General features: G+C 38.1%; 1 protein-coding gene across 1 annotated transcript in view; it reads left to right on the top strand.

The window, feature by feature from the left end:
• Positions 1–26,167, top strand: part of USH2A (usherin) — a 782,904-nt gene that overhangs the window by 629,915 nt on the left and 126,822 nt on the right. Inside the window, exons 58-60 of the mRNA XM_049708907.1 lie at positions 698–856; positions 2,556–2,718; positions 15,653–16,007. Coding sequence (XP_049564864.1) covers positions 698–856; positions 2,556–2,718; positions 15,653–16,007 — 677 coding nt within the window. The remainder of the gene's footprint in view (positions 1–697; positions 857–2,555; positions 2,719–15,652; positions 16,008–26,167) is intronic.

A 26,167-nucleotide genomic window follows, 5' to 3' on the forward strand; every position in this document is an offset into this window, starting at 1 on the left:
TTCAAGGCTTATAATCTCTCCTTAAGAAAGTGTGCATCTTGTTCATGGCCAAATAAAACTTACAGGCACTTAATTCTATGAATAGATTGTAAAGGCTAAACTGACAGGACCTTCTTTCTTTAGGAGGCATTGTGAAAAATGACAGTTTTTGAACCCAAACTTCATATACATTTAGGTCCATAAGTCTCACTGACAGAGTAGACTGTCCTGACTCAATAATTAATGCACTGGGAATTCTCTAGGTAGACTATGATTTGGATCCGTGTCAGATGAGATGCATACACAATGCCTACAGAAAAATTACTGTCACAAGCAAAACTGGTGGGGTTTTTTATGTACTTTAAGAGTAAGTAAGCCTAGGAAAAATATATGACCATTTCTAATTGCCTTGTATTTATTTGCCTTGAAATATGCCTTCGTTTTTATTTGCCCATAGAGTATATCTTTGAAGAGAATTATTGTATTTCATTTGTTTTCAAAAATGGGTGATAAACATTTCTTACTTTTGGAATAGGCATTCTAATATTTTCCAACTTAAGTTTCATGAAGTTATTAATCACTATATTAAGCAAGAGTATACATTTAAGTTTAAAATTTGAAACATACATTTTTCTTAAACTAGGAACATTTAAAAAAAAAAGAGGAACATTTGTTGACCAAACAGACATACATGTTTTTATTCTCTCTCTCTTTAAAGGGATCCTCACCCCCAAAATACCTGTGGAGTACAATGTCTTACTCAACGCTGGAAGTGTAGCACCTCTGATCTTCTCTGCTGGTCATCATCAGTCCATCCTTCTGGAAAATTTGACTCCATCCACACAATATGAGACAAGGATACAAGCATGTCAAAATGGTGAAAGTCTTTCAGACACTCGTCCAGGGTTTTTTTTATTAAAAAGTATTTTATTTAAAAAAAAAATTCCTTAAAAAGGAATAGATTCTCAATTCAAATACAAAGACTAACATTTCATTTCTTATTGGTACTGGACTGTTTACCCAGACAAATCAGAGCCTGGCATTGAGTGAAGCATTATGCATTTCTGCACATTAAATCATGAATATTTAAATATAGGAAAATGGTGGTTTTGCAAAGTCTTGTTTGTTTTGTTTTTTTTGTTGTTGTTGTTGGTTTTTGCGGTACGCTGGCCTCTCACTGTTGTGGCCTCTCCCGTTGCGGAGCACAGGCTCCGGATGCGCAGGCTCAGGGGCCATGGCTCACGGGCCCAGCCGCTCCGCGGCATGCAGGATCTTCCCGGACTGGGGCACGAACCCGCATCCCCTGCATTGGCAGGCGGACTCTCAACCACTGTGCCACCAGGGAAGTCCCAAAGTCTTGTTTTATAAGGCCCTTTAAAAGAAAAACACCTAGAGCACATACAATAATCATTGGTAATATAAAACAAAATAGGCATTACAAAAATCTCATAGGAAATGTACTCACCTCGGTTCTATTTCAGTTTTATTTAGGGGTGGGAGAGTAGGAAGGGCGACATTATTTAGAAGTTGAGTTACACTCAAATGAATCAACATATTTTACAGTGCTTCCCTGATACCTGTCTCGTGTACCTAACCTGTTACCTTGAGTTTCATGGCTTAGGCTAGTGGTCAATGAAGTCGTCATCTATCTGTGTGGTCTTAAGGAAGAGCCTCTCTCACTTCCTATATACCTCCAGGTGTTATATAATATATAACACCCAACTGCTAAGAGAGAAGAAGTATAACTCAAAACAAGTTGCTTCACCTTAGATTAAAGAAATTTACCAACCTTATACTCAACATGAAACTCCTGTCCTTAGGAACTTCTCTTTCCAAATGAGTACTATTTCCCGTAGAGTTGGTTAGGACTAGGGGGTCTGCGACTTTGCTATGCTTCATCTCTGAAATTGAGTCAGTTTGCCCACTTGTCTCTACAAACCAGACTCAGACATTTTGTTTGAAGAGTATTGCTTTCCCTGATCCACTCTTCAGCTAATCCACATGGAAATAGCTTTAAATTAAGGTTTTCTTGATTTAAATGCAAAAATCAACTTCTGCCTCTCTGTGTCCCTAAAGCTATGCTGTGAAGAAACAATATCCTTCAAATTCATTGTTTGACTTTTGTGTGTTGAGGGAACAATCATTATTTTTAAATATTAGCAAAAATAAGATACTATTAAGAGCATACATGATGTTCAGGTCACATATACAGTTACGAAATTGAAGCACATTTTCACTTTCTGGCTAGAATAACTGCAGTAAATTAGAGAAACCTCAGTTCAGACAAGCATAAGCTTTATTGTCTATGTCTGTATAAAAATGTGGTTAATTAATGGATTTCCCAAATCCACTTCCCAAATCCCAAATTAATGGATTTCCCAAAAATGATTCCTTATTTAAATGTTCAAATCCTGAAAAGATTTAAATACTAGTCTAAAGTATGTTTACAAAATTTGTGTGTATACTAAATTTCAGATAAAATGATTGTCATGATATTCGTACCCTTCTATATGTACATATAATTCTTTTCGCTGCTTGACAAGTTATTAAAGGTCTTGGGTTTCTTTTTTTTCAAGGAGGTTGTGGAGTTAGCAGTAGGATATTTGTCAAAACAGCTGAAGGAGCCCCCATGGATCTAAATTCTCCTGTTCTTAAGGCACTGGGATCAGCTTGCATAATGGTTAAATGGACGCCACCTAAAAAACCAAATGGAGTCATCATCAACTACTTTATTCACAGGTAACATTGACTATTACTATTATTGTTGATTATTTAAGAACGTGTACTATTCCAGGACTGTAGAATCAAATACATTTTCTATTTCCATAAGAGAATTGATGGGAATTCGTGTGTTTTGAAGCACCTACTAGAAACTAAAATTGGTATTGGAAACTTCTACACATTATCCAAGGAAAAAAGCCACAACTACCATGTAACATTTTTGTTTGAGCCCTCTTTGAAAGATGAGACCTCATAGCCCAAGAAGCCTTACCTTTGATAGAAGGGTAGAGCTGTCCTCTGGAGGTTCATTGACCAAGAGACATACTCATTCCAGAGGAAGAACCAGGTCTAGGACAAAAATTCTAATTATATCCCACCACCTAGTATGTGGAGATTGGAAAGGCTTTTTCTCATCCTTAAAAGATGACACTTTTCACTGTGCAGTTCCCCTTCTGTTTTGAGGTTTCCACTCACCTGGCTAGATGGTGTTAATGCAGCTTCTTTTCACCATGATACAGAGTTAATTAAGTGTAGCCACCTAAAAGGAAGAAAAGAGAGAAGGGAGGGGAAGAGAAGGAGGAAAAATGAGGAGAGTGAGAATGAGAGGGGGAGAAAGAGAGAAAGAGAGAGAGAGAGAGATGGTGGTTCCATGGGCATTTTGGTTTGAAGAGTATTGTGCTACTTGATCCAGTTTTCATTTGATCAGCATGGACATAGTTTTAAATTAATGTTTTCTTCAAATATATAATGAGGAGAAAGAGGAAAGAGAAAAAGAGACAGACAGGGAGAGATGGAGGGAGAGGGAGGAAGAGAGAGAGCAGGAAAGGAGAAAGTAAAACAAAAACAGAGGAAAGGGGCCAGAGAACCTCTCAACTGAGAGTTTGCTATTCAGGCTGTTATAACAAAAATACCATAAATTGTGTGGTTTATAAACAACAAACATTAATTTCTCACAGTTCTGGATTCTGGGAAGTCCAAGATCAAGGTGCTGGCAGATTTACTGTATGGTGAGGGCCCACTTCCTGGCTCACAGATGGCCATCTTCTCACTGTGTCCTCACATGGCAGAAGCAGCAGGGGCCGTGTGGGGTCTCTTTTATAAGGGCACTAATCCCATTCATGAGGGCCCCACCCTCATGACCTAATCACCTCCTAAAAGCCCCACCTCCTAATACCATCCCCTTGGAAGTTAGGATTTCAGCATATGAATTTGGGGGAAACACAATCGTTCAGATCATAGCACTGAGATGGAAAAGACACTTTCTAAGACAGACACCGGCAGACAAAAAATTTGCAGCTGAAAACCCCATTCCAAAAGCCATCTATTTAAATCAGGCATACAAAGCCCAACACATTTTTTTCTCAGATCCTCATCCCACTTCAGCATCCTTTGTTAGTCTCTCCTGCAGCCTCATGCCTTCCCTTGTTTAGTCCTACGCCCTGGACACATCGTGAAACTTAGTTTAGGCTCGTCTTACAACTTCAGATATTGAAACCCTTTCATTCAGACCAATCTTCAGCTATGGGAATGTAAGGAAAATTATGAAGGGAGAAAGTATTACTGCATTTCTGGTTTTGTAAATCACGTTGCCATAAATGAGCAAGCCAAATGTTTTCTTCTCAGCAAACATTAATTTGAAGAATAATATTTCTGATTCAAATACACATGAACATGTAAAAATGGCTAATGTGAATTTACATTTTACATTAAACACATTAGTGCAGCCTTTACAATGCCCATCTTTGGAATAGTTTTCTTTCATCTACTCAATGCTAATTGTATGAGAAAAGCACATCAAATTCCTATTCTGAATAAAGGGAAATAAAGTATCTGTTATAGACCAGGAAGAGGCTTCTCTCTGTTGGTTTTGTAAATAATGCTCATGATTACAGTGACTATTCCATGGCAGCTATAGAGAGGGAAAACAAGAAATATAATGCAGAAAGCCCGCTTCAATGAAAAATACTGTAAATTGAATTTGACAGCATTTGATGGCATTTGATTATTCTAGTCACAGCCAAACAATGATATAAAGAGTAATATGAAACAGAATGTGTTACTGCCTAGCAGACTCAAAAGCAATAAACCTTCCTCCAGTGTGACACAATCATTTCACAATCATAATTGTAGCCTGTTTGATACCTCTGAGTACAGGAGAAGGGCACTGACTGACATAGATACATTTTGTTTTTTATTTAAAGTGAAATGAAAATGGTGCGCTGGGGCTCCAGATACAATCGTTATATTCACCTACATAGGCATGAATCACTTGGCAGTTATTTCAGCTGAAGTTTAAATGTGCTTAGACAACAACAATATCAAATTTTTCTTAGATAGCTGCAAAAAAAAAAAATCAGGAATTTGTAAGGACAGAAATAGAATGTAGACACAGAGTTCTTTTTCATTCTGGGACTCCATAGAGCCCCGCATATAGTTATAGACACAAGCCTACGGTATTTCTGGGGAGGTTAGGGCATGTAATTTCTGTTTCATCATTTGCCTCCTCTTTCTTCTATCGCCACCAAAGGAAATCCATTTAGCTCAAATCAAAGACGGGGTTTGACCTATGCAGATACTTTCATTAAATTGCGGGAAGCCAACTTGCCAATCCCATCTTGAAGATGTTCATCTCTGCTCTCTCCAAGCCCCCAAATCATTTCCCCTCAGTAATTCCCATCTATTGTTTAAATGTTGCCTCTAGATAGCATCCTGTTAAAAAGGATCTGCCCTAATAAACAGGTAAGATGTTTATGACTTTAGAAAACCAAACAAAAAATAAGCTAGTAAGGACAAGACTATTCATGTGATTGCTTCTGGTTAGTTCACCTGTTAACATGATCTTTTATTTAGGCTACTTTGTTGACCAATGTGAGTTACAAAAGAGATTTCCTACAATAGGGACAACCTTTATGTTAGCGTTTTGCAACCTGTTTACTGATAGGGCATACATAAGGCCATCTTGGGCATCTGCTTTCTTCTCATAGCAAGTTTGGCTTGTATAATAAAGATTCTTCAGTATTCCCCCTTTATTTTATATCTGTAATCTTGTAAATGGCAAAATCCACCCACAAAATCCAACTTCCATCTACAAAATCCACCAAACTCTTTTTCTTAAGACTTTACAAAATACGTAATAAAATGATCTCCCACTAGGAGATTCCATTTTAAGAGAGACAAAAATGCATGGGGTTTTATTTTCAAAAGCAGCCTCTAAATAAAGAAAAAGATTGGATCAATGTGCAGTAAAAGACAAAAATATATTAAAACACCTTCTAAATGCCGTAAAAGTAAAAATAAGTGATGAACCTTCCAAATATTCAAATAACTAAACATTCAGAAAAACTGAGTAAGGTTTTGAAGGATAAAATCTGAGACAGTTTGAATGGATGGATGATATGGAAGAACATTCCAAGCAGGGTACCATAAATAATATTTTTTTAGAATGAATGATTAAGCTGATTGAGTAAACTAAGAAAAAAGGGCATTGATTCAAAGGTGAAGGAATTTTTATGCAATCAGTTTGTACTATGTGGAAAGACAGTATGGATGTGAAGATGGATAGATAGATAGATAAATAGGTACAGATAGATAGAATGATAATAGATGACAGATAATGTTCATATCTACTGTAAGATCTGAGCCCTACTACCAAGGACTTTTACTATAGTAGGAGATGTAAGTCAAACTAAGCAAACAAAACAATGAGCAATATAATGTGAGAAATATAAATATTTACCAAAATATTTACAGGAGACAGGGATTCTTTCTGTCTGGAGTATTTATGGAAGACTTCCATGGATGAAGTTGATGTCATTGAGACTTGGCCTTACAAAATAAAAATTTAATGACTGTTTAAATTAGAAATAATGTTTTTAAAAAAACTTTTTAACAGTACAGAATATTACAAAGGTTATGTATCCCTTTTTTATGACTTACCCATGTATATAATTCCCATCGATAGACATAACTACTATTAATTTTAATATATGTAACATTGATGTTTTCTATTTATAGTTTCCCTTACATAAGGAATTGTTCAAATTTTCTTTGGCTATTTGGACACACACACGCACACACACACACACACACACTCCTCATTTCTTTTAATGACTCAACAGTATTTTATTATATGGATGTGTATCATGTATTATTTAACCAGTCTCCTATTGTTGGCAAAATCAGTGATTTCTAAGTTTTCATTACAAAAGCAATTCTCCAAAAAAATCTTTACAATAAACATATGGAAGATTATTCTTAGTACTAGAAGTGCAGGATCCAGTTTTGTGCATTTTAAATTTTGGAGATTGCTAAATTGTCTTCTAAAAATGGTATATGAGAATTTCTAATTCTGAAAACTCTAATCAATACTGGGACTCAGCAATCTTTCAAATATTTGCTAGTTCAGTATTTTATAAATTTATTTATTTGTTTGTTTATTTATTTATGGCTGCGTTGGGTCTTCGTTGCTGCTTACAGGCTTTCTCTGGTTGTGGCGAGCGGGGGCTGCTCTTCATTGCGGTGCATGGGCTTCTAATTGCGGTGGCTTCCCTTGTTGTGGAGCACGGGCTCTAGGCATGTGGGCTTCAGTAGTTGTGGCTTACAGGCTCTAGAGTGCAGGCTTCAGTAGTTGTGGCACACGGGCTTAGTTGCTCCGCGGCATGTGGGATCTTCCCAGACCAGGGATTGAACCCGTGATCCCTGCATTGGCAGGAGGATTCTTAACCACTGTGCCACCAGGGAAGCCCTAGTATTTTAAATGGCATATTATTGTTGTTTTAATTAAAATTTTGGTCATTATAAGTCAGGCTGTTCATTTATTTATTTCTAATATATATTTGTGTGTGTATAGTATATATCTTTAGACTATTTTCTTTTAGATTGTTTCTTGTTAATTTATCTATCCTTTTTACATATTATGGAAATTCTTTTAGTGATCATATTAAACATAACACATCAATTATTTCTTCCAGCACTTTTCTGGCTCTACTCCTTATATCTAAATATAGATTGGATTTTGTTTTTTGTTTTCTTGAAGTATAATTAACACATTATTATTAGTTTCAAGTGTACAGCATAATGATTCAATATTTGTATACACTTCAAAATGATCACCACAATAAGTCTAGTTACCATCTGTCACCATATACAGTTACAAAATTTTTTCTTTATGATGACAACTATTTTTTTACTTTCTTAGCAACTTTCAAATTTGCAACATAATATTACTGGCCCTAGACACTATGCAGTACATTACACACTTATTTCTTTTATATCTAGAAATTTGTACCTCTTTTCCCAATCTGCCCATCCTTCAAAGCCCTCCCCTCTTTTAGCCACCAGTCTATTCCATGTATCTGTGAGTCTGGTTTTGTTTTCTTTTTTGCATTTGTTTTGTTTTTTAGATTTCACATGTGAGTGAAATCCTATGGCATTTGTCTTTCTCTGACTTATTTCACTTAGGATAATACCCTCAAGGTCCATTCATGATGTCATAAATCGCAAATTTTTATTCTTTTTTATGGCTGAGTAGTACTCCTTATATTTATACCACATCTTCTTTATCCATTCATCCATAGATGGACACTTAGGTTACTTCCGTATCTTGGCTATTGTAAAAAATGCTGCAATGAACATAGGGATACACATATCTTTTCAAATTAGTGTTTTCATATTTTTTTGTATAAATACCCAGAAGTGGAATTGCTGACGTTCTATTTTTAATTTTTTGAGGACCCTCCATACTGTTTTCCACTGTGTCTGTACCAATATATGTTTCTATCACCAGTGCACAAGGTTTCCCTTTTCTCCACATCCTCACCAACATTTGTTATTTCTTGTCCTTTTGATAATAGCCATTCTGACAGGTGTGAGATGACATATCATTGTGGTTTTGACTTGCATTTCACTGGTGATTAGTAACGTCGAGCATCTTTTCATGTGCCTGTTGGCCATCTGTATGTCTTCTTTGTAAAAAATGTGTATTCAGACCCTCTGTCATTTTTTAATTGGATTGTTTTTCTGTTGTTGAGCTGTATGAGTTCTTTATATATTTTGGATATTTACTCCTTATCAGATATATGACTTGAAAATATCTTCTCCCATTCAGTAGGTTGACTTTTTATTTTATTGACGGTTTCCTTCCTTTTTAGTTTAATTTAGTCCCATTTGTTTATTTTTGCTTTTGTTGCCATTGCTTTTGGAGTTAGATCCAAAAAGCTATTGCCAAGAGCAATGTCCAGGAGCTCACTGCCTAACGTTTCTTCCAGGAGTTTTATGGTTTCTGATCTTACATTAATAGACTGATTTTGTTTTAAGGAATGAGACAGGAAATCTAGACATTTGTGGGGGTTTTTCTCAGAAAAATTAACTTTTAATAATCGGAATTCAGTCTTTAATTATACTTATATAAAATAACATGGAGAAAATTTACCTTCAATAGACTCATGCATTTACCTCAAATAGAATATCATTCAGTGAACTTCTAACAAGTGTATTTCAGGATGAAAGAGAGTAACTTTAGAAGGAAGATCTGAGATGAAGGAAAGAATAGTGAACACTGAATCAATTTGTTCAATGAATGGATAAATATTTAAAGCCTTTACAAAGTAATTTTTTTAAATAATGGCTAAGTTGCAAAGTTTTTAAAAAGCAGGAGTAAAAGTGTTGTACAAAAATAATTTGAAGACCCCATCTATCTGTAAGAGTGGTTAGACAGAGCTAGGAAACCTCCCAGGAAACCTTGCTTTTCCAACTGTGCAGGCTTAAGCTTCTCTGGCTGATGTGACAAGGACTCTACAGGTTGCAACAAAAAGCTCTCTTGATTGGTGAATGTACTTCCCAAACACTCTCACTTCATGTCTCTTTTTGTATCAATTAGGCATTCGTTATTTTTTTTTAAGCTATCTAGTTTGTCAACATTATTTTACAATTTACTGATTTGAAAGGCCACCTATACAAAATTCCCGTGTGTCGTCTCATCCATTTCAGGACTTTGTATTCTGTTTCCTTTGTGGTAGATAAAATATTAGCAAGCAAAGACTGATGGCAAAGACATCGCAGGTGAATAAAATGACTGGAATAAGCAAAATTCCCAACACTGAAGGCATAGGGTTCCGTGCTCAGGCTTGGCTGGAGACTTTGTTATTTGTAGGGGGAATTTAGAAGGTCGGCTTGACAGTAGATTTTGGAAGACTTTAAATACTAGGCTGAGGAGTTTAGGTTTTGATTTGGAAACAATGAGAGCCATTAAAGATTTGGAGTAAAATAGAGAAGCAATGTGACAGAATGGACGAAGCGTGGCATTTGTAGTCAGAAGATATGGCTTCCAGGTCCTAGGTCTGCCACTTACAAGTTATGTGACCTTGGGCAAGTCACTATGTTCCCTAAGCTTTAACTTTTATGTAAGTTAGGCTGATAAACATAGAAAATAATTAACCTCTAGAATTTCATAGGAATTAAATGAAATCATGTATGTGAAAGTACTGTGTTAAACGTAAAGCACAATAAAAAATAGAAAGTTATCCAAGATGGACCATCCACAGCCATGCTTGGGGGAGACAAATCTGGCAGTTATATATGTATATTTAAGGACAAGGAAAGAGGTTCACGATAATAAAAGAAGCAGATTGCACGACAGTACACCTAGTATGATTCTGTTTTTCTTTAAATACATAGAATTTTTTTTACATTTATATGTGCACGAAAAATGTCTGGAATGTTAAACACCAAAAGAAAGTTAACAGTGCTTATCTCAGAGATAGGTTATGGTTGATTCTTGTGTTTTTGCTCATCTTTATTTTCTAATTACTTTTTACAATCAATACGTAATATGGTGTGATAAAGACAAAATGATAAATTCAGTGAGTCCAGATGCAAATCTATCATTACCCTCTTTACAATTTTCCTATTTCCCTCTTTCTGTGAACATCATCCTCATTTTCTGTAGCAATCAAGGTCTGCTCAGGAAAGAGAAAGCACACCAGTTATTTTATTTTATTTATTTATTTGTTTATTTTTTTTTGCGGTACGCGGGCCTCTCACTGTTGTGGCCTCTCCCGTTGCGGAGCACAGGCTCCGGACGCGCAGGCTCAGCGGCCATGACTCACGGGCCCAGACACTCCGCGGCATGTGGGATCTACCCGGACCGGGGCATGAACCCGTGTCCCCTGCATCGGCAGGCGGACTCTCAACCACTGCACCACCAGGGAAGCCCCACACCAGTTATTTTAATAGAAAGAATTTAATATAAATAATTACTACCTGATTGTAAATTTGTTAACTAGGTAACTGAAAGGATGAAAGAGAACTCGAAGATATCATAGAGGTGGCAACTGCAGGAAAGAGCTAATACCCTTAGGACTGAGGCAACAAAGAGAAACGGCTTGAATTATTAAAACTTAGAAACTTAGAGGGGAGCACCTGTGATGCTGGGACCCAGACATCCAAGGAGGGGGCACCTGTCAGCTGGTGCAGGTGTCTGTAGGAGGAGGCATGAGATGAAGCTGGCTTTCCAAGTGTTGGAAAAATGTCATATTTGAATCATCTGCTCCTAAGGGAGAAGGATCTACTGCTTACAAGGTGAAGAATCCTTGCTGCAGAGAAGCTCATGTAATCAGCAAGCAAACAGGAAGCAAATAGGAAGGAGCCCCTTCCCTTTTCCTTTCAGTTCTCTAATCACCCTCTGGCGCCCCCATTGGCAGATCCCAATATAGAATCAGCTAGTAAAGCAGGAATGTAGAGGGCAGAGTCCCAGCCCCACTGTCATAAAGCCAAATATAGAAGGGTAGGTTTAGAGCTGAGAGACAATAACTTAATAATGAGAACATTTTTCTGGTTCTTGTTGGAACCAAAATCTTGGATTATTCTTGTCAACCAGTCAGTCATCCAGTCATTGCTTCAAAAATAAGATGCAGTCTGACTTCAAGGAACTTGTAGTATAGTAGGAGAGATATAAAAAAGAAATGTCTATTACAATACACTGTGACAAGTGAGTCCATAAAGAAAAGACTAAGCACATAGAAGGATATTGTAACCCTATTTGAGAGAGAAGCAAGGGAAAGACTTTCTATTGGATTTTGACCAGAATGTAAAATGGGACTAGAAATCTCAGAAGGTGAATCTGCAGTGGTCAGCACAGGCCAGTTCTATGGCGAATCACTGAAGAGTTTTAAATGCAATTAAGTCCTAAAATTTTTGAAGGGTATTTGCATCTCTTTCCTCAACACCAGAACAGCCACCCACTCAGGAAAGCTGGATGATTCAACCTTCCCAAAGCATTTTTTAAATCACCTATGTTTCCATTTCCTCTACCATCGACCTAGTTCAGGATCCACATTTATTCTCATGTGGACTGTTGAGATGACCTTTTCATCGTGTGACTGCTGTCACTGCCTGTTCAATGCAGCCTTTACACAACTGCTGGATTTGTCTTCCTAAATACAGGCTTTGGACATCGTTTCTTTTCTTTAATTGAAGTATAGTTGATTAATGATTTTATGTTAGTTTCCAGTGTACAGCAAAGGAATTCAGTTTTTTATATATATATATATATATATATATATATATATATATATATATATATATATATAAATTAGTGTGTATCTGTTTATCCCAAACTCCTAATTTATCCCTCCCCCAACCTTTCCTCTTTGGTAACCATTAGTTTTCTGTGTCAGTGAGTCTGTTTCTATTTGTAAATAAATTCATTTGTGTCATGTTTTAGATTCCACATATAAGTGATGTCACAGAGTATTTGTCTTTCTTTCTGACTTACTTCGCTTGGTATGATAATCTCTAGGTCTGTCCATGTTGCTGCAAATAGCATCATTTCATTCTTGTTTATGGCTGAGTAATATTCCATTGCATATATGTACCACATCTTCTTTAACCATTCATCTGTCACTGGACATTTAGGTTGCTTCCCTGTCTTGGCTATTGTAAATAGGGCTGCAGTGAACATTGGAGTGCATGTATCTTTTCGAATTAGAGTTTTCATCTTTTCCAGATATATGCCCAGGAGTGGGATTGCTGGATCCTATGGTAGCTCTATTTTAGTTTTTTAAGGAACCTCCATACTGTCCTCCATAGTGGCTATACCAATTTACATTCCAACCAACAGTGTAGGAGGGTTCCCTTTTCTCCACACCCTCTTACAGCTTTGGACATCATTTCTATGATAACTTCCTTTGTATTGTGTATTACATTTGACCCAGTAATTTTCACATGCATTACTTGATTTAATTCTTACCAAAATTCTAGACATTATACCCTATAAGATCATTGACTCCAGTTTACAAAGTGAAATGAACACTAGAGAACACAGGTGAGTTTGCCCAAGGTCATTTAATGATGTGTCAAGGCCAAGGCTTACAATCCATCTCCTCTGACTACAGGTGTTTCTGGCTATTTATTTAAATTAAGAATATTCTTAATATTCTTCATAAGGTAAGGTTGGCAGTTTCATAATGTTAAATTGTTATGGGAAATACACTGAATTATAGGATTTTGTTTTAATTACTTTTGAAGATAAGCACTGAGAACTTCTGGCATTCCAAGAGAGCAGGGAGTTCTTTAAAAGGTTATACCACATGAAAACAACAGAAGTATGAATGCCCTTTAAAATATATAGTTCCTAGTTTAATAATTATTTTTGTTTTCTTCTTAAGTGTTAAGCAACATTAAATTAACTCTAGTTGGAAAAGTGCATTATTGAAGTATCTCCCCAATGAACTTAAGTATAGAAGAACTAATCATTTGACTCTTCAGAGAGAACTGAAAATGTGATTTCCCTAAACATAGACTGTTCAGGAGGAAGCACTTCCAGTTAAACACAGTTGAAGCCTACATCTTAAATAAATTAGGAGTAATTGTCATCTACTCAACATCTTCTGTTCAAAGTTCATTTAGACATAAAAATGTTCTTTTTTGTTGTTGTTGTTGTTAATACCACAAATGGACTGTTTACCTCACTGTAATATTAATTAAATATTCAGTCGTGATAAGAAATACTTAACCCAGCTGCATCCTTTAACTGTTTTGGTGGATAAACTTGGGGCTAACATAATACTTAATCTCTTACGTAGTATAGATTTTTAAAATTCACACTCTGAGGCAATTTTTTAAAGAATTGTCAGTTGTGTGTGTGTATGTGTGTTTTTATGTTTTTTTCTTTTTTTCTTCTTGTTTTGTTTTTTTTTCTTTTTCTTTTTTTAATAGAACGTCAGTTTTATGACAACCATGGCTACACCTCGATGTGGGAATTCATGAGAATTTCATAAAGTTCATTGACTTGTCATAGAAAGTTTGAAGCCAGACAAAATAGAAAGTTTTATTCACCCATAGAAGTTCATATGTTTGCCTGCTATATTATGTTCCCAGCAAACACCTTTTAAAAAAACTGACTGAGAGGAATACTTGGCTGTGAGCCCTGTGGTCCTCATTAGAGTGGATCCCTCCCAGTGACACATCTGGTACCTGGTATCTGCAGCAAGTACAAAGGCCAAACCCTGCAAACCTACACGGAGTGCAGAGTCTGGCCCAGGCATGGTAGCAAGGAATAATGTGGTGGGTGGACTAACCATAATTGCAAGTCACGGGGAGTATCTGTGAAGCCTCTGTAGCCTCCAGCAGGTAGACTGTCATTGCTCATACCTGGGTCATAGCGACTTATCAACTTGAGGATCATCAAATTCCCAAAGCCAAAGATTTTAAATAGCCTGACTTTTCGTGAAAGGTACTGTCATTGACTTTGTCTTAATAACCCTTTCCGTTTTGATGGTTAATCTGATGTGGCAGCATGTGAATATGCCAGCATCTGAAGAGCATGTTAATTAAATACTCCTAACAGCCTGGAAAATACTGATTTATTCATCACTCTCTTCTCAACTAGAGATGAAGCTGAAAGAGGAAAGGGTCATCCCTTGGGTACATTCTTCCCCAACCTAGAATACTTACCCTTGTAGAAAAGTAGAGTTGATAGAGACGAGGCAAAGATGCAGAAAAGCCATGGAATTATATGCCTTTTGGCCATTCACTCAAAAAAAAATTTTGACTGGAATTTTGATGTTAGTAGATGCAAACTATTATATATAGAATAGATAAGCAACAAGGTCCTACTGTATGACACAGGGAACTATATTCAATACCCTCAGATAAACCATAATAGAAATGAATATACAAAAGAATGTATCTACATGTATAACCGAATCACTTTGCTGTACACCAGAAACTAATACAACATTGTAAATCAACTATACTTCAATTAAAAGAAAAACTATTAAACCTACTGGGCTCGGATGTTGAGAACACAGAAAGAGACCAACCAGGATTCCTCAGGAACTTCCAATTCTGGTCAGGTCTGCATCATGATTTTACACCCAGATGAGCAAATATCTGTTCCAAATGAAATATTAGCTATCTGGGGTGATTCCAGCAACTGACAATTCCATTTCTCTTACTTACATGTTTAATGCTCTATATGTTAAGTGCCAAAAGAGTTTGCATGGGACTTGTGGGGGAGGTTTGCGGGGGGTGGGGGGGAAGGGGAGGAGTGAAGTATAGTTGATTTACAATATTGTGTTAGTGTCAAGTATACAGCAAAGTGATTCAGTTCCTTTCTCTGTGTGACTTACTTCATGGGCCCTAGTTTTAACATCAGTAAAATCTAAAGATGGGCCTGAACAATCACCTTCTCAGGTAGTTGAAAGAATTTTTTGAGCATACTCTGCGTTTTACTAGGTTTTGGAGAAGCCATAGGAAATAAATTTGACTTTTACCCTTTAAAGAGCTCTACAGCAAATTCCTGTTATTAGACTTAACATGTTCATTTCATGAATGGGACTGTTGAAAAATTGAGTTTGTAAAAATTTCTTCTAAAAAGCAATTCCTTACTCTGTCTACAAACCTTCTTTTGAAGTGTGCCGTGTCACTGATTGTTTTGCTGGTTTCCTTCCAGACGTCCTGCTGGCCTTGAAGAGGAATCCCTTTTGTTTGTCTGGTCAGAAGGAGCCCTTGAATTTATTGACAATGCAGATACTTTGAGGCCTTTCACGCTCTATGAATATCGGGTCAGAGCCCGTAACTCCAGGGGCACTGTGGAGAGTCTGTGGTCATCAGCACGGACTCTAGAAGCCCCACCTCAAGATCTGCCAGCGCCCTGGGCTCAAGCCACTGGTGCTCATTCAGTTCTACTGAACTGGACGAAGCCAGAATCTCCCAATGGCATTATCTCCCAGTACCGTGTGGTCTACCAGGAGAGAACCGATGACCCGACGTTGAACTTCTCTGTTGTGCACGCTTTCACCGTGACGGTAAGAACTTCAGAAAAAAAGTATAACAGATACTTAGATTATCTGGTTAATAGGTTGACATTAATTTTCTTACCTGCCTTGTCATTTTTCTTCACTTGGGGCTTAAACATATATATGAAAATGGTTAAGTGCAAAAAATGCAACGTAGCCATGAACTAAGTATAAGAGATATTGGAGACCAGTTTTCATACCACGGTTAATTTGTGTTACCTCCAGCAAATACGTGAATCTCTCTTTGCGTGATTTCCAAATCCATTAAATGGGAATATTAAATGTGTCCCTCTAGGCCTCATGAGGATGAGGCTCAGATGAAATTAGACATGTCACATATGTCGATGTGATACTATTGGCTCTTTGAGGAAAAAGAAAATTAAATTTCTAGGTAGACCTGTCTAGGTACATAGAGTTATACACATACATCACATGCACTATAACTTAGTGGCGATTTTTCAGGGTTGGCCTCCTCTGGCCCATAACACAACTTAATTCAGTCTACCTTGTATCTCCTGAGAGCTTTCTTTACCCCTGGCATAGCCTGACATTCTACGGGAGATACAAAAATAGGATGATCCTTATCTTGGGGAGCTTTCTCTGTTATAATACTGCAGAGATGAGAACTGAACATAAAAAAGTAAGAGTAGTAGTGGGTTACAGCCCATAATATCCACCACACTGGGATTCAGGTCCCAAACCCTACCACCCACCAGCTGCAAACCACAATACAAGTGAGAATATCATACACCAAAAGTGTTAGGCAAGAAATGCTCTGGAAAGTGTGTAAATGTGATGCAGTTTGTGTAAAACATTCTGGAATATTGTAAATATAGGGAGGAGACATATTGGGACAAGGGAATACTCTGCAACTTACCCATAAAGCAACCTGTAGGGAGAGGGGGCACTTTTACTTTTTACTTCATATGATTCTTTAGTTTTGACTTTTTCCAATGATGGTTTATTCCATTATTTTATTTAAAAATATTTTTTAAAAATCTTAGTGAAGATCTGTGAAACACAAAATTAACCAAGTTATGTCTGAGAGATATTACTTGGCTGCCCTGACTCTCCCCAGCATTGAGAAAAATGACTGGCAGATAGCACATATTAACAGAAAAAGAAAAGAAAGAAATGCTCTGGGAGATCAGCAGGAAACCCTCAGATTTCCTTCACAGAGATGAAACATTGTGGTCTTGGGAGTCAAATACATAGGGTTTTCAAAACGTGCCAAGACCTTGCTAAGTGTGAAACCCCTCATAAGTAAGAAAGAATAGACATCATAAAGCACCATTGTCAAAGACCAGACCATTTTCTATGCTTCCAGTTTTGGCAGCCCACTTTATATGAAGGTTATCTGATAGAGTATAACATCTATCAAAATGTTTAAATAAGATGAGGCAAACATATTTTCATGAAACTCCAGAAGAATCTTTGTAAATGAATAAAGTACAATATTTTCTCACCGTCCTATGTTCAAATTTCTCATAGAATTAAGAAATAAGCAGTGTGTAAATTAAAGAAATCTTCATTTTTTAAAATTTAATCTTTATTTTATATTGGGAGTATAGTTGATTTACAATGTTGTGTTAGTTTCACAGGTACGGCAAAGTGATTCAGTTGTACACATACGTATATCCACTCTTTTTCAGATTCTTTTCCCATATAGGTCATTACAGAATATTGAGTAGAGTTCCCTGTCCTATACAGTAGGTCCTTGTTGATTATCTATTTTATATATAATAGTGTGTATATGTTAATCCCAAACTCCTAATTTATCCCTGCCCCCCACCTTTCCCCTTTGGTAACCATAAGTTTGTTTGTGAAGTCTATGAATCTGTTTCTGTTTTGTAAATAAGTTCATTTGTATCATTTTTTTAGATTCCACATATAACTGATATCATATGATATTTGTCTTTCTCTGTCTGACTTACTTCACTTAGTATGATAATCTCTAGGTCCATTCATGTTGCTGCAAATGGCATTACTTCATTTTTTAAGGCTGAGTAATATTCCATTATATGTATGTACCACATCTTCTTTATCAATTCATCTGTCACTGGACATTTAGGTTCCGTGTCTTGGCTATTGTAAATAGGGCTGCAGTGAACATTGGGGTGCATGTATCTTTTCGAATTATGGTTTTCTCTGGATAAATGCCCAGGAGTGGGACTGCTGGATCATATGGTAGTTCTAGTTTTAGTTTTTTAAGTAACCTCCATACTGTTCTCCATAGTGCTGTACCAATTTACGTTCCCACCAACAGTGTAGGAGGGTTCCCTTTTCTCCACATCCTCTCCAGCATTTATTGGTTGTAGAATTTTTAATGATGGCCATTCTGACCAGTGTGATGTGATACCTCATTGTAGTTTTGATTTTCATTTCTCTAATAATTAGTGATGTTGAGCATCTTTTCATATGCTTTTTGGCCATCTGTATGTCTTCGAAATGTCTATTTAGATCTTCTGCCCATTTTTTTTTTTTTTTTTTTTTTTTTTGCGGTATGTGGGCCTCTCACTGTTGTGGCCTCTCCCGTTGCGGAGCACAGGCTCTGGACGCACAAGCTCAATGGCCATGGCTCACGGGCCCAGCCACTCCGCGGCATGTGGGATCCTTCCAGACCGGGGCACGAACCCGTGTCCCCTGCATCAGCAGGCGGACTCTCAACGTCTGCGCCACCAGGGAAGCCCCCTGCCCATTTTTTGATTGGGTTGTTGGTTTTTTTTTTTTTTTTTTTGATATAGAGCTGTGTGAGCTGTGTGTATATTTTGGAGATTAATCCCTTGTCGGTCACTTCACTTGCAAATATTTTCTCCCATTCTGTGGGTTGTCTTTTCATTTTGTTTATGGTTTCCTTTGCTGTGCAAAAGCTTTAGAGTTTCATTAGGTCCCATTTGTTTATTTTTGATTTTATTTTCATTACTCTAGAAGGTGGATCCAAAAAGCTTGCTGCAGTTTATATCAGAAAGAAATCTTCATTTTATTTAGAATTCAGAATTGGTACTTTATTTTTTTATTTGACATTTAATTATCTTTATATATCAGGGTCTTTCATATTACATCTTCTAGTGCCCTCATTATAAGCATCAGAAGCAGTGTTCTTAAGTGCAGAAGTTCTTTTTTAGTTGATATGTGATCCATGGGGAAATCTATTAGTTCTCACTATATCCTTGGAATTCATGTTCTTAACTTCCACCCTGAAAGAAAAGTATTGAAAAATCCTTGACAAGATCTTTCTGAATGAGGCAACTTAATTTAAATATATTTTTATTGAATGCATCAATGTTCCAATGCTTAAACCTCTGATCTTTCAAAATATGGCTTTCAGAGGTTTCAGCCTAAACGTTTAATCTACCAAAAAGTTCTATGAGAACTCCCTTGTGATATATCCTCTAAGTCATCCCTTCATAGCCAGTTTCATTTTACAACCCAAGACTCAAAGTATCCAGTGAACTCTGTTCTTTATTTAATCTGCTTGGTTCTAGTTTTATCACACTAAAAAAGTTCCTGAAAAAGTGGAAGGCCTATGGCCTCAAGCTTTAAGCTTTACGTGGCCCTTTGTATATAGCCCTCCCCAACATAATTTCCATTTGCTAGCCAAGTATTGCTGTCTTCTTCCATTCTTCTAAAGATTAATCCTTGCACAGCTAAAGAGAAGAGCCATGATAATCAAGAAACAATATTTCTGCATTCCGTTTTTGAATGTGTTTGTGTGTTCAAAGTAGCTCCCCAAAATCCGGATCTTTGGCCCTGAGGGTCCCAAGAGAAGATTTCATTAGGTTGATCAGGAAAATTCCCATTTGAACTTATTGTTAGCAGTCGAGGACATATTCCACAGAGCAATCGGGCCAGTGTTATGTCGTTCTGGTCACTAGGCCAAGTTTCCAGAGCAGGAGGCCACTATGACTCTTTACAGACTGACATCTTTGAAAGAAATAATCAGGAAAATAAGCTATTGTCTTTGAGTTTCATCCATTCCTACATTGCCAAGAGAATGTATTCAACCGTTTTTTAAAGATACCTAAAGAAGGAGGTTCGGGAGGTTCTTAATTCCAATTCCTCACCATCAGAGAGGAAAGTTCCTTTTATCCTAGCCAAATCCCTCCTCCTGTGATTTAGGTCCATCTCTTCCTGTTCAGAACAGCATGATTTCTCTATACTAGCATACTGGGCCCCCAAGGTCAAGAACAGGTTATCAACAATTCAATCCAATTTGGCCAATAGTCATTGAGTACTCTATTCAACATGTCGGTACTCAATACTGCTCTTATCTGTGTTATCAGTGTCTCCCATGCAGCTGGGCTATTGGGCAGAGACTCTGGGGGAAGATGAGTAGTCAAGTCTGAGGCACAGATTTTTACTACTAGGCATTTCAGGTTTTTAAGTTTCTTTGCTTCCGAGTTTCTACTGCTCATGTGTTGATGATTCCCTTTTAAATCTCTCGGAGTGCCTTCCTGGCTATACTTACTATTTCTCCAATTCCTATACCCACTAAACATCTGCACTGTCTCTTTCCATTTCTGTGCCTGGCCTAGGAAATGTTTCCAACTTTTTATCTCATTGACCACTTTGGCTGAAATTCACCAGAGCAAAGGAATTACATTTTTCAGTTAGCGAGATACAGAATCCATTCCCACAATCCAGGATTACAGTTCAATCCGCAGACTTGCAAGAGGGGTCGCTAATGCCCCTCCTTTAGTCTCTTGTTTATCTTGGGATCCCATCCCTGCATGAGAAGCCACCAATAAATTGCCTGTAGTGTACTGCCATCCCTAGCTTGTCCCAAAGTCCCCCCGGAGCTGTTTACAGACAGGTGGATGTGGCTGGGAGAGCCACATAAAACAGGTGCAATGAATGCATGAGTCCTCCTGATGGTGGCAGTGGATGGAGAACTGGCAGTGGGGGCCCTCCATGGGGGTGGAGAGCATATGTGTTGGCAAGAGCTGCAGCATTAGCAACAGAGGCAGCAGGAGAGAAGAAATGGAAAGAGTGTGGCTTTTAATGTGTCACCAGCTTTTCTCCCAACCTCATGAAAAGTTTCATCTCCTTTTTGGACCTACGGAGATCCTTCTAAGGGGAAGAGATATATCTAGTTCCTTAGGGTCTCTTCAGACCAATTCCCTCCACTACTGAAAACCAGCTTCAGGTAGAAGTCCTTAAACTCCCTTCCCAATTAGTTCTGCGATGAATTGTGCAGTGTCAGGAGAGAAACTGCATTTATCCTTGCTTGGCACACGAGAGTTCCATGGTGGTATTTACAGGGAACACTCCTGGCGAGGTTGGCGGTACTGTTGCCACCATTAGGATTTGTTTGCTTTTTCTCCCTGGCACCTGCCATCGCACTGGCAAAAATAACTTGGGATGGAAAGGAAAAAGTGGTTTACCTGTTAGTCTGTGCTCTCAGTATATCCCTGCTTACCCCACAGGGTTATAAAACATCAAGCCCAGATCAGACACTTGCCCAGTCCCCAGAAAGATAGATGGTCCCTCACTCTGTATGTAGAATCAAACATACGGTGTTGAGGGGTAAGCAAATTATGTGGGTCACTAAAAGTTGGCTTCTAATCTGGAAATAAAATCCAGAATTACAAACTCTAGTTTCTAGATTCTAGTTGCCAAACTCCCTTGCCCAGTGTCAAGGAGGAGGTATTCAAAATGTCCCCATGTGGTTGTCGCAGATCTCTTTACCATTAGGTAGATATGTAAAAGGAAAAAATGAGATATTTTATAATTGCCGTATCATGGAGAGTCTGTGAGTACATCGATGAATTTATTTTTAATCCCATTTTCATTTTGGCTTAGTATGATGTAAAACATTATTGCTCTTTACATATGATCCTGAATTAGTTGTAGCTCTTACAGTTTGACGGTTCTTGGCATTTTCCCCCAGATCCACTGATAAGTCAAAAGAAATGCTTTAGGAAATCTAACTATCTAAAACAACTCCTTTGGTAACTGTTGTTGTAAAATCAAGAAAAAATAGTAATAAAAACAATAACTCTACTTTCTGTATCAATTCTATTAGCTGGGATTTTCAGTTTAGAATGTGAGTGCCTGCATCATTCATTCTTTTATATAAAAGATACAAAATATGGGTGAGTAGATGTGACACAAAACAATGAATACTTGTTGGAACATCCCATTTTTTATTGTAATGTTGTATTTTATTTGACCTCAACTTTTCATTTATTAGCCTTACCTTATCTTTATCCTTTTTTTCTAATAATGCTCTACCAAGCACAAATATATAGTGGGGATCTGCTTTTTGCTCGGTTTTATTGGGGATGAAATACCATGTAAGTCTTCTTGAACTTTATATAACTACTTCCTTGAAAGGGCTTTATTTTTCTCCAACCACTTCATTCCAGCAAGCTTCATCAGGACTCCCTTCCTTGCTCATCAGTAATCTCTAGAGCAGGTCCCATGGTTTTCCAGTCACTTTCAGTGACAAGGACCAGCCCAGTTTTGGTAAATGGGACTCATTTCAGGTTTTAAAAAAAAATCCAGTCTAAAGCCTGACTTGTGTTAGGGGATCTACAGTGGGGAAGAGAGGGCATGTCCATTTTTCCTCCTTTTCTTCAGTTCCCTCCTCTTCTCTTGTTGACTTCCCCAGGGTCATGGAAGAAAAGATAAAATTAAACAAAAAGTAGCAGAGTCTAACTCCTTAATATTGTTCTAATGCATCTACTGTTGCCTTCTTATTTGTAGGTGTCTCATGGGATTTTTTTTGTGTGGGTTCCACAGAGGTCTCCCGTGAGAGATTCCATGCTTCACAGATCCTGATGCAGGCAACACACGCTTTGGCAAATTTCTTGCACCCCTATCCATTACTGCCTCAAAGATCCACCCACAACCTTCTACTTCTGTGTTCCCGTTCCCGAGCAGTCAGCCAATATCAGGTCCTATCATGTTGACAAAACTCCTTGCTTTCTTGGCATCCACTAGGCTTGCAGAAAACTTGTTCTATCAAAAGAGGAAAGTACAACTAGTCCAGCACTATCTTCTCTACTTGCCTTACCACTGGGTAAGACGCAGCCAGCCTCAGAACTTCAGAATTTGTTGAACGAGCTGCAGGTATCAGCTTCTGCATTAGGCCATGATCCCCAAATCCTGAGATCACATAAGAATCTCGGAAGATCCTTCTTCACCCTAGTGGCTGCATCAGAATTACCCTATAAGTCTTGTCACCTCCATAGCAAGCCTCTTGAAAAGAGTGGAATGTCCATCTCACCTTCCTTGCAGACACCCTCAATTTCTTCATGCTGTTCTCTAGGATATCCTTCATATGATTTGAGAGAGGAGTATGGAGTATCCCCATCCTCCCTCAAGTGGTAAGGAGATAACCTGGAGAAATGTCTCTACTGAATTCCCCTCTTGAACTTGCTTTTCATGAATCTTCTTATATAGGAAGGGTCTTCTCTTACATAAGTTGTCTTTTACAGATCTTCAGAGGAAGATGGGCTTGAAGGTGTAAGGCTGATTCTTTGTGTAAGTCCTGCAGACGTATGTCTAACAGTGCCAGTGGAGTTACTTATCACCTATTTTTCTAAGCTCTACTCATCATTCTCCAGTACATCCTGTTACATAGCTGAATGGCTCCATCATCTTTCTAGCTGCTCAAGCCAGATCATCCTTGAGTCCTCCCTTACCTTCCTTCTATATCAAATCCTTCACTAAGTCCCATTGAATCTAATTCTAAAGTATATGTTGAATCTTTTGCTTGAAGGCCCAATGTTGTTCCCTTCTCAAATGATCACATTCGTACACTTCAAATGGATCCGCCTTCCTACTTAATTGTCAAGTTTGAACTAAAATATTACTTATCTCACAAGGCTGTTGTAAGGGCTAGATAAGTTAATGCATATGCAAAGTACTTTAAGACTGTAAATAGCAATATAAATAGGCTGTAGAACTTCAGATATCCTACTATTTATTTGGAATAACAGAGGCTGAAAGAAATGAGTAAATGTAGAAAAAAATTGGGGTTTGGATAAAGCAACTGTATGAATTTGGTCATGATTGGGAAAATGTAGATTGTGTTTATTTTAAGCAGGCCTTGCAACAAAATTCTTAGCTTGCAAATTTAGACATTTTCTAATACCATACTGTGCATTTCCAGGTAGTTTCTCAGATATTGGATTAGGCTCTATTTCCTTTCTAAATCACCTTGAGTGAGAATGCGCTTTCTGTCTCCCTGAGGTTTAGTTCTGACCCGTCTCCCCTCATGACCATAAACATCTCACGCGGACCACCCAAGAGTCCTCCTCAGGCCATTTCCACTCTACATGCAGCTCAGTTTACCCACCATGACACTCACAGGACCCTGCCTGTTCACTTAGATCTGAGATCATATAAGCAAAACATGCAGCCTTTTGGCAACACACACACGCGCGCACACACACACACACACACACACACACACAGTCTCTCTCTCTCTCTCCCTCTCTCCCTCTCTCTCCCTCTCTCCCTCTCTCCCTCTCTCCCTCTCTCCTTCTCTCCCTCTCTCCCTCTCTCCCTCTCTCCCTCTCTCCCTCTCTCCCTCTCTCCCTCTCTCTCTCCCTCCCTCCCTCCCTCACTCCCTCCCCCCCCCCCTCTCTCTCTCTTCCAAAACCACACAGATGCTGCTAAATTGGCATCCACCCACTTCACCTTTACCAAAGAGCAGTCTGTCAGTTTACGGGAGAAGTGGGTGGGAAGACTGTTTGCCCTTTGACACAGGCATGTTGTTATTTTCTGGCCTTTAACTGAATTATAAGGAAACCCTTGTTAGACACCCAAGAATCCCACAGAGCCTCGTTAAAAAATATATGAAAGTAAAAGGAACTGGTCCACACTGTAACAGGCCCAGGCCATAAATTCAGAATATGTGCCATTTAGCAGAGACAGCAAGCTGTAAGTGGCAGTCAAGGGCAGAAGTTAATTGAACTACTGGGCTCTTGTCACCAGTGGAAAGTAGCCACTACCTGAGGCAAGATGGCTGCCCCCGAGTCCCCAGTTGCAGCCAAGAGATCACATCCTGAGCTCCGCAAGGGCTTCTGGATGAGGGGGAAATCATACACAGACGACCAATTCTTTTATGGTTCACAGCCGATCAAAGTGAAATTCAGCAGCTGTTCAGGACAAGTGACCACTGTAACGGCTGTAATATAACCTACTAAATAGAGAGGGAATTGCATTAGAGCAAGAGGTTAGCCGTGATTATCGGCAGGTGAGTGCTTTATTGAAGTTGAAAGACCATTAACATTGATAGAGTAATTATTTCAACTTGAAAGTAATTACCTTGATGGGTGATAACTTCTCCAGCGTTCCCAGCTTTGATTGGGCCAAACAATGGTGAGCTCCTGAAGCCTAGAAAAATATTACAACAATACTGTGATTTTTAAATTACTGAAACCACTGTTGGAGTATTTTAATTATGCCAAACAGTGAAAAGATTTTTGTCTTATACCAGCCAGTGACCTCTCATGTAGAGAGAGACATTTGCTTTTTAATCCAAATGCAATGACCCACACCCACCACCTGTGAATACATATGTGATGGGTTTGCAAATGAATCTTTTTATCTCGTTAGAATGTTTAAGGTGAAACACCTTGTTAGTGCTGTAGCTGGATGTTACTAAGTTCCAATGGCTGGCCTTAGGGATCATATCTATGAACTGGGACGCCCTAAAAGAGTATTTTCTCTTTGTCACAGAGGGTTTAAATTTGTATATATTAAATATCTTGATAATGCCATCCTCAAAATTGAAAATTCTGGATGCCCTATATCGTGGATCCCAAATCTCAGATTTTAGTCCTAGAACTCATTTGTTGAGACAGCGTTCTTGCTTGATGTGATGCAAGTCCACTAAAAACATGCCGTGGTCAGGGTATTTTCTGTTCATCCATACTGAACATCAGTTAAACAAAATGAAATTTGAAAACCTGAGCTTCTCTGAAAACGAACGCATGTACGAAAATTGCAAGTCATTTGCAATTGAGGACCAAGACACACAAAATCTAACGTGGTTGATCAAGACCAAGAAATACTATGGGACTCTTCCAGTCATCAGTTGTTCACCTTAAATCTCCTTTGATACTCTATCATGCCCAGAAGCTACAACAGAGACAAAGAAAGAAGAAATAGTCTCTACCCTCTGGGACCCATGGTGGTCTTGGAGCACATGAGGA

This window comes from Orcinus orca, chromosome 1, assembly GCF_937001465.1.
Source record: "Orcinus orca chromosome 1, mOrcOrc1.1, whole genome shotgun sequence".
Lineage (NCBI taxonomy): Eukaryota > Metazoa > Chordata > Mammalia > Artiodactyla > Delphinidae > Orcinus > Orcinus orca.